Here is a 9,221-nt window from a genome sequence, read left to right on the forward strand (position 1 = left end):
ACTGGATAATGCACCTACTGATGCACTTGGTAATGCACCAGCAGGTGCATTATCCATTGCACATGCTCATACAAGTCAAGAGGAGGCGACTGCAGTTGACGTACAAGAGCATGAGCCGCAGTTACCACGGACATCGATAGGACTTGGGGATACGGAGCTTTAGATATGGGTACCACTTGCATCCAGTGTACAACCATGTCATAGTGATCGATCATGTCCACCAGTTCCACCATGTACCGATACATTGCCTCCCCGTCCCCTTCCACCTCCTCACTGTCACATTATACCTCCTCACCGTCCCACTCCATCTCCACGACCTTCGACATCACATTCACAGTCATCTCATCCTGCATCCTCTTATGCTACTGCATCAGCTAGAGTGGCAGGATCTGCATCAGCATGTACTCCATCATCTGCTCCAGCATCTGCGGGTTCGACCACTGCTGTAGGCGGCACACAATCATTCCGACAGACCATTTCACTCATTAATAACAAGTAATAGTTAATTATTTCTTAATTACTATTAATTTCAATGTTTCCCTATACTAACTCACTGTTGTTCATGTAGCGTATATCCGTTGGAGTTGTGCAATCGCAAGATCACTCTGATAATAAAAGAAAGATTGGTCGTAGAAGGGAACTGTTGGAAGACAGTACCAAATGACACTAAGAAATTTTATTGGCAGGAATTCAAGGTGAACCATAATTCTTAAAGCATATTGAGCTATAATATGAAATGTGTAATTACTAACTACTTATATACTTTAATCTTTTTGCAGAAATACTTCCTATGGGACCAAGCAATTGACAGCTTGGTCAAAATTGTATGGAAGAAAAAGGCTACTGAGAGATATAGAGGCCTTATGTGGAAAATCAGGAAAGGGAAGACGAAAAATCTAGCTACATCAGATTCTAGCTACATCAGATTCTGTTTTGAGGAAGTGGCAGGAAACCTGGAATACTTCTGAATATAAAGAGAAGTGTGATAAGTTTTCTGCCAATAGGCGCAGTGAGGCTGGAGGGGCAGGATCTAGCATTTCCAAGTACGCTTGCAGATCAGTTTCACAGTATACTCACCAACAGAGGATGATATTAGTAATCCCTTTAATATTTATTTTGTTATATTTTTTTGCGATGCTAATTGTTATCCTTCTTATACTTGGTAACAGAGAGAAAGACTAGGAAGATAACCACATTCTCATGAGCTTTTCGAGGCCATACATAAGAGAAAGGGGACGGAGGAGTTTGTTGATGCTAGGTCAAAAGCTATTTATGTAAGTTGATAATAAATGTAGTTATAAACAATTTTAATGTACTTAAATCGTATTAGTAATATGTTATTTAAAATTTATAATGCAGGATAAATACATACAACTAAAGGAGACAACAACACAGCAACAGGAGGGAAGCAATGAGCTGACACCCATAAATGAGGCCCAGCTTTACTACGAAGCGATTGGCGGGCAGAAAAAGAGTCGAATTTATGGATTAGGGTCCCAGACTTCTGCATATTTTCATGAAACATCTCATTGTTCCGCTTCATATACGTTTGCACCCCGAGTGAATCCTCCTACCATTGAAGCAATGAACAGGATACAGAATAAAATTGATCGGCTAGAGACAGAGAATGGTTGACTTAACACAGTGGTGGAGGAGTTGTAGGCGTTTATGCATAGGATGATGGCACAACAGAGTGTTAGGACATCCACTCAGATATCTGCTCCTAGGGCACCTCCAGCTCCGTCTCCACAGCAGCGCCATGATGATGCCCCTGTCATTGGTGATCATCATACAGACAGTGATGATGATATAGATGATGAGCTTGCTAGTTTAGTTTAGTATGTATCTTTTGTACTGACCAGTTGATAATTTTATTTTTAAATTACAATTGTTGTACAAAATTAGTATATGTAATATAATTATGAAATCTTTAAGTTTTAAATATATTTTAATGATTAATTTGGTTTTTTACATATATAGTTTAATAATGTCCAGGATGATGATGGATGTATATGAATGTACAGGGTATAGGTGCAAGGTGTATTTGATAATGTTTGAAAATATAGGGATGATTTTGTAATTTTATGATTTACCAACGAAATTTCCGTTGATATTACAAACGGATCCATGTCCGTCGCAAAGGAAAACAACACCATTTCATATTCACTAACGGATTACTAACGCAAATTCTGTTAGTATTAGTAACGGAAATGCATTCCATTAGTGAAGCATATGTAAAGAAAGCTATTCCAATACTAACGGATTTTGAATCTGTTAGTGACACCAATGGAAAAATTCGTTGGTGATCCGTTAGTGACACTAATGGATTTTAAATCTGTTAGTGAATAATTTACCAACGAGGTTTTTTACAACGGAATTAATCCGTCATAGATCCGTTAGTGAAATTGTTCACTAACAGAAATTTCCACTAATATTTTTTAAAATTATTGTAGTGCAAGAATTTGTGAATATTGTGAGAAGTATGAAGTCAAAAGACAACTTATAGCAACTTACACGCCTCAACAAAATGATGTATGAGAGCGAAAGAATCACACATTTTTTAACATGGTGCTAAGTCTTTTAAAGAGAAGCGACTTACCAAAATGTTTTTGGCTTGTGGTTATTTTTTGGAGCATTCACATATTGAATAAAAGTCTCACTTTTTCTGTTCAAAATATGACTCCTCATGAAGTTTGGAGTAGATGCAAACCATCAATCGCTTATTTTAGAATTTTTTTAGTGTATTGCATATGCCTACATGCACTAAAAAGAAAATTAGATGACAAAAGGCAGAAGTACATTTTTCTTAGTGTTAGTGATGAATAAAAGCTTATAAGTTATTCAATCTTATCACAAAAAAATTGTTATTAGCCATGATATTGGTTTTTATGAAGAAGCATCTTATTATTAGGACAATGATGATATTTATCAACAAGTGCCATCAAGTTTTGAAGATGAGAAAGAATAACAACAACAACAATCTATAGAGACCAATCAACAAGTGAATTTAGGTCCTACAAGGCATGAAACAAATAATGTACAACCCATAAATGAACGATCTTAATAGAATAGAAGCTCATCTGCATGGATGAAAGATTATGAAATATATGGGAATGGTTATCTGAAAATTCATTTAATTACTTTGCTTTATTTTCGTATTGTGATCCTTTAGCCTTTGAAGATGCTATCAAAGATGTGAAGCAGCAATAAGTCATGAATGATGAGATTAGAGCGATTGAAAGAAATTAAACTTGGGAGCTAACAAATTTGCCGAACAACAAAAAAAAACTATCCATGTCAAAAGGGTTTACAATATAAAATTAAAAGAAAATGGAGAAGTTAACTAGTATAAAGCTTGCTTGGTAGCAAAAGGCTATAAGCAAGAGCACGGTGTTGACTACAAAGAGGTTTTCGTTCTAGTTGCAAGACTAGAAACCATTAAATTAATAATTTTCTTGGTAGCAAGAATGCGATAGGCCGATGTGTGAAGACTACAAAGAGGTTTTCGTTCTAATTGCAAGACTAAATACCATTAGATTAGTAATTTTCTTGGTAACAAAAATGTATGGCCCATTGGCCTATCTTCCCGTTAGACGTGCGGTCTATATTTTTAGATGGAGAGGTATTTATGGAACAACCTCCTATTATTTTTTATTTTTTTTTGCTAGTTTATAATTCACCGTCAAAAAAATATTTTAAATTTCCTATTTGTTTCAACGTGTATATATATATATAAATGATTAAAATAATTCAAAATTTTAAAAATTTAGTTTAGGATTTGATTAGATTATGTTAATTATTGTAGGATGAGGTCAAATGAATAGATTAAATTACATTTTAAAATTTATCAATTATTAATTAAAAAATATAATTAAATTGGCCCATTAAAATACAAAATAAATAAAGAAAACTTAAATTTCATAAAAAAAAATAGTATGTTGAAATTCAAATAATTTAAATTTTAGAAGTTATAAATGACTTACATGACTTAAAAAAAATTAAAATTTTTAATTTAAATATAAAAAATTTAAAATTTTGAATATAAATATAAATTTTATTATTTAGATTTTTTTCCAACAACTTATAAGAAAATGTTAAAAATTGAAATTTATTTATTATTTTGAGAGGGAGAGAGAGAGCCCGCAAAAAGGAGAGAGAAAGAAAGAAAAAGTCATGCAGGTTCTAACGGTCGAATTATGCAATTAAAAATCCAAAAATTAAAATCCCCTCTTGATTATTCTTCTTTCTTGACGTTGCAAAATCCCCTTCAAGAATTCAATTCCTCCACTTTCTCTCCCAGTTTTATCTGGATCCAAGCTCTAACCTACCTGCAGAGTCTCGAAATTAGCTCAAAAGCCTCCTGAATTTTCCTTCATTTTCTCTCTGTTTTCTTTGCACTTCCGACTTCTACTTCCTGATTTACATAGTTAATACAATCTTTTTTATTCTGTTTCTGTTTTCTGCAGATTCTTGGAGACCATGGAGCCGGAAATCATTGATTGGAGCAGCATTGAATCTATTTTTGTAGAAGATGAAGTATATGAGAACTTGGATGCACCAAAGTGGTTTGATTTCTCTGCAACTAGCCATGACGAACAGCCCACTGATGATGATGATGCCTGGTTCTGCAAATCAAGTACGGCTTTTTTTCCTTAATTTTCTAGTTTTTTATTTATGGGTTTTTCAATTTCTGCAAATGGGTAGTCATAAAGATTCTGTGTTTATGGTTTCATGTTGCAGATTGCAAGCATCCGAAGACTGCAGAAGATTTTAAAAAATCTACCTTTAATTCAAAGGTCCCTAATTCTTCTTTTCCTTTTTTTTTAAACGAAATGATTCTCCAATCTTTTTCTGATAATGATTTTTTTTCTTATCTCTGTTACTTTCAGGTGAAATTTTTAAGATCTATGAACATATCTGAAATGGTCCCTTTCAGGGACAGAACTTGCAGGTACATTAACAAGAAAAAATGATATTTGAAATTTTACTTTTAAACCGATCTTATGATTCACTGATAGTTTCTTTTGAACCAGAGATGCGAAGAAAAAAGAAGCAGAAAAGGCCAATCAACAGAGCCTTGAATCTGTAGAAAACTTAGGTGAAGATGTGGAGAACAAGGATCCAAACTTAAATGATTTCCATCCTTTTACTAATCTTGTGTCAAAGAAAGCAATGACCAAATCATGTGCAGAGAAAAATCAGCAATTGGGTGATCCGCAAGTAAATTCATCAAAGCCGCCAAGGCTGAGAAGCACATTTTCAGCCCGGAATTTGAAAGGTGGAAGAGAAATTTTGAATCAGATCACAGAGTTCTGTTCTGAATTAAAGAAATTGGCAAAGAAGGGATCAAAGAGAGCGACAACAGAGAAGGTTTTGGGTGAGATGAAAGAGAGAGTAGAAGAAAAGGGGAGGGTTCCTCTGCTTGAGGTCAAGAAATAAAGGAGAGTTAAACAGAGTAAAAACAGGGGAAATAGTGAAATGTTCTGTTTGTGAACAACTGTCAGGTCAATAGGCAATTCCGCTTGAGCCATTTGGGCATTGAATTGCATATTCAAAGAGATGTTTATAGAAATTTGATAACTTTATAGAGAATAGTGAGTCAAATTCTCGTAATTGGAACACTTCTTTTTGCAGATTTATGTCTTTTTTCCGTTGCTAATCTAAAAGAAATAATTTTAACATTTTTAGTAATATTTTTATTATGTTATTATAAATCTTGTTATTAATTTAGTAATAATGGATTTAAATTCATTACTATATCTATTATCACTTTCTCTAATTTTATTTCTCATTTTATTTTATTTACCTTTCTCTCATTTCTATTTTCTTTTATATTTTCTATTTTCATTGTTTTATTTTATTATCTATAATTTTTCTTTTTCAAATATATTTGCATTTCTAATAAATATTAGGAAAAGCTTAAAAGTTTATATATTATAATAAGGCATGGTTGAAAAACACCGTCATTTTATATTTTAATTGAGATATTTAAATTTTAAATAAATTAATGAATGTAATTTTAATCGATTTTTAAAAAGATAATCAATCCACCAATCAAATATATAGTTCATATCCGCAATAGATTTTGTTTTGTCACAAATATAGCAGACATATTATTAATATAAAATAGCAAATTTTCCATATAAAGAGAAAAAAAATTGTTGCTGAAAAATGTAATCGCTTTATAAATGAATTTTGTTTCTCCCTATTTTCAAACTTGTTTGTATTGTAATTTGTTGATAATTTTATGCTGTTTTGAGAAAGTAAAAATTAAGCTTTCTTCGGCTGCAGAGTCTAACAGAATCATCAAATATCCATAGAGAAAGAAGCCCTTTGAAACAATAACGGTGACCATCACACCATTTTTCTTTCTTTTTTTTTATAAAAAAAAACTACAAAAACATTTTTTTTGATATTGTTATTATTAATAAATTGATACTTACGTGTCAAAAACACTTATTAAAACATGCATAAGTTTGATTAAATAGCTATTTAGTCCTTAAATTTGAAATATTAATACTTTCATTTAGGTTTTTAACTATATAGTTAAAAATCTCATCTTTTTATTTTTCTTTTAACTTGAGTATTATAGTTAAATGTATATGAGTTAGAAAAATATTTGATTTAATTTAAGGGTGTTTCAATGAGTGTATTAAAACACAGATCAACTTATTAATAATGATTTACTCAAATTCTTTTTGTTGTTTTCTTTTCTTTTGAGAAATGATGACCGTCGGGTTTCCTACATTTGGAAGTGAGGCCGAGTAGATGTGGGACATGCCAGATCAGCTATAAGTGCAAGTCCAACAGAAGATAACCTAATTCGGTGATATGACGTGAGGGAGAATAGCCGGTCCGGTCACTTCGCAATCTATCAATATGCGCATCGAGGGAATTAAATGGCTGTCGTCATAGAGAGACATCTTAGTGACAAAAACAGACGGCACTAAAAATAGATAAAGGGAAGAGAAGTGATCTTCTCTGACCAAGCTTATATATACACCGTGAAAAAAAATTCTATTTTTTGTATTTCAGAACATAAAAAAATATCGTCAAAATGCTTTGCAGCTTTGCAGAATTTTGAAACTGAGTCTTATCCAAATTTATTTTGGTTCACATTCAAAGTAAAGTTTTCTATCATCACAAGTATTAGGTATGGTATTGTACCAAAAGCGAGTATTTAACCTGTTGATTTTGACTGTACAGCTGGGGCTTGAACTTGTCATTAAAACAAGAATGAGAGAAGCAAAAAAGTTTGGCTTATCATTGAAGTCATCAGTAATTTGGATAATTGGCTAAAGAGTCTTCAAGGGAGATTTTTTAAGCAAAAAGCTCCATTGCCCCATTTTACTTGGCAAGAGTTATGGTGCATCACGAGGAGCATCTGTCATTGTTCATGCTCCTACTTTAGCAAGAACTATGTAGGATCTTTTGTCTCATGTGCATAACATATAGCTACCAAATATTTAGAGCATGTTTAGTATTTCTTTTAGTTCTTTTAAATTTTGTGTTATTACTTTTTGAGTAAACTATCATTTTCCATCGGCTAAGATATGGAAAATCCACAAGAAGAATCATTCCTTTGATGTCTTTTTAAATGGTAGAATTTCCATAGTCAAGCCAGAAACAAAGCTGCATAAAATGGAGGAACAGAAACAAAAAGGATTCATGTTCAGTTAATGTGAGCCAAGCAAATAAACACCTGGTAAGTTCACATCAAACCATAGGCCAAAAGAACTGGACTGATGCTACTACAGCTGCGTCAAGTGATCGGATTCCCTCTCTTCAAGTTAATTTCTCTCTAGATCTCATGATCGAAGTTGAATGCTTTCTAGATTCTAGCATGGAAAATTCGGAAAGCAACAAACAATCCACTATTTTCAAAATATGTAGTTATTCTTCCTAGCTAGCTAGAAGTTCCAAATGGAAGCTGGGAAAGAGACGTCGTCTTGGACATCGTGAACTTGTAAAGTAGCTGTTTCTGCTGCCTGATGATGATCAGCAAGTCCATGCATCTCAATCAGCGAATCCCAGTTGAAACTCTTGTCTTCCAGGGCTGCAAGATTGTTCTCCTCATCATAATACTTTAATGGAGATTCGTTCTCCATAAAGTTTTCTGGGGCATCATTGTTTTCTGGTTGCCTCTCTACTTTTAGTACGCCCAGCTGCTGAAGGAACTCGTTTAAATCAATCTGTGGTTTCTCCTCATGAACATGGCATCCCATCATCTCCTCTGATGTTATCTCCATATCTTTCTCCATTAATGGAGGATTTTCTACGTGGGTTTTGTCGTTTACAATGTTTACTTCGTTTCTAGAATCAGATGACGATGAACTAGAAACATTAGAGGATTGACCAAAAACCCCATTTTTCTTGAGTTCTTGGAGCCTCTGATGAATGACATGAACACTAGGCTGTGCATGTATATTAAGCAACCCACGAGAAGGAAACATAGAGATGAAATTCTTGGAAGGAATCCATTTGAACTTATGTGATTTATTGTTAATTAGAGGAGCAATGGAGCTAGGATGAAGATGGGGGAGATTGAGATAAGCATCTGGTCCATATAATCTCCTTGCAGCTTCATCATAGGCCATGGCAGCTTCTTCAGCAGTAGCAAAAGAACCCAACCAGAGTCTGGTTCTCTTCTTAGGTTCCCTGATTTCTGCCACCCATTTTCCCCAAGTTCTTTGGCGAACACCTCGGTACTCGCACATGGCGTTTTGAGGGCCACCTTTGCCTCTTGTTGGACCTTTCTTCCATGGCTTCAATGGAGATTTCCTGCAATTTTCCATGGAGGCGAGAAGTAAAGCTGAGTGAAGAGAGTGAGAGTTGGGGAATATTGCGGAACATGGGTGGAAAGGCGCGAGATATGTAGGAAGCGAGAGTGCACTATGGTTTAAATGTGGTCACGTTTAGGGAAAATTTCATGCCCATGTGACCGTTAGTGACTGTTAATACTACCATTTTCAAATCTCTCTTTTTTATAAATAAAAAAACCTTTCTCAATAAATTATGGGGTGGTGGTGAGCACTTGAGCAACTGAGGATTGTGTTTGTGTGCATTGGATTCCGAAGAAGTGCTTCTATATAAATCCACATGAATTCAATACTTGAGTTGAAGAAGCAGTGGTCGAAACACCCACCTCCACCATTTTTCACTTTCACGAGCTCTAGCTACTTCACATGTTCTGCTCTTCATGACCTGATTCCCGAGAGCCT

General features: G+C 34.1%; 2 protein-coding genes across 2 annotated transcripts; one reads left to right on the top strand and one right to left on the bottom strand.

The window, feature by feature from the left end:
- The first annotated feature begins 4,142 nt into the window (after positions 1-4,142).
- Positions 4,143-5,691, top strand: LOC110621368. The gene is made up of 4 exons (XM_021765628.2): positions 4,143-4,636; positions 4,741-4,796; positions 4,890-4,951; positions 5,034-5,691. The coding sequence occupies exons 1-4, from the start codon at positions 4,480-4,482 to the stop codon at positions 5,437-5,439; spliced, it is 681 nt and encodes a 226-aa protein (XP_021621320.1). The 5' UTR covers positions 4,143-4,479; the 3' UTR covers positions 5,440-5,691.
- A 1,915-nt stretch (positions 5,692-7,606) lies between these two features.
- On the bottom strand, positions 7,607-8,922 carry LOC110620047 (dehydration-responsive element-binding protein 2F). Its single transcript, XM_021763608.2, has one exon. It carries the CDS (start codon positions 8,793-8,795, stop codon positions 7,911-7,913), a length of 885 nt encoding a protein of 294 aa, XP_021619300.1. The 5' UTR covers positions 8,796-8,922; the 3' UTR covers positions 7,607-7,910.
- Positions 8,923-9,221: the final 299 nt, after the last annotated feature.

The sequence above is a fragment of the Manihot esculenta genome, chromosome 8, assembly GCF_001659605.2.
Source record: "Manihot esculenta cultivar AM560-2 chromosome 8, M.esculenta_v8, whole genome shotgun sequence".
NCBI classification, from domain to species: Eukaryota; Viridiplantae; Streptophyta; class Magnoliopsida; order Malpighiales; family Euphorbiaceae; genus Manihot; species Manihot esculenta.

What these genes read in the sequence shown, in the direction of transcription:
- LOC110621368 (XM_021765628.2), top strand. Translation starts at nt 4,480, where the DNA reads ATGGAGCCGGAAATCATTGATTGGAGCAGCATTGAATCTATTTTTGTA. An exon ending in TGCCTGGTTCTGCAAATCAA is followed by an intron (nt 4,637 to 4,740) that starts GTACGGCTTTTT and finishes TTCATGTTGCAG; the next exon opens with ATTGCAAGCATCCGAAGACT. An exon ending in TTCAGGGACAGAACTTGCAG is followed by an intron (nt 4,952 to 5,033) that starts GTACATTAACAA and finishes CTTTTGAACCAG; the next exon opens with AGATGCGAAGAAAAAAGAAG.
- LOC110620047 (XM_021763608.2), bottom strand. Translation starts at nt 8,795, where the DNA reads ATGGAAAATTGCAGGAAATCTCCATTGAAGCCATGGAAGAAAGGTCCA.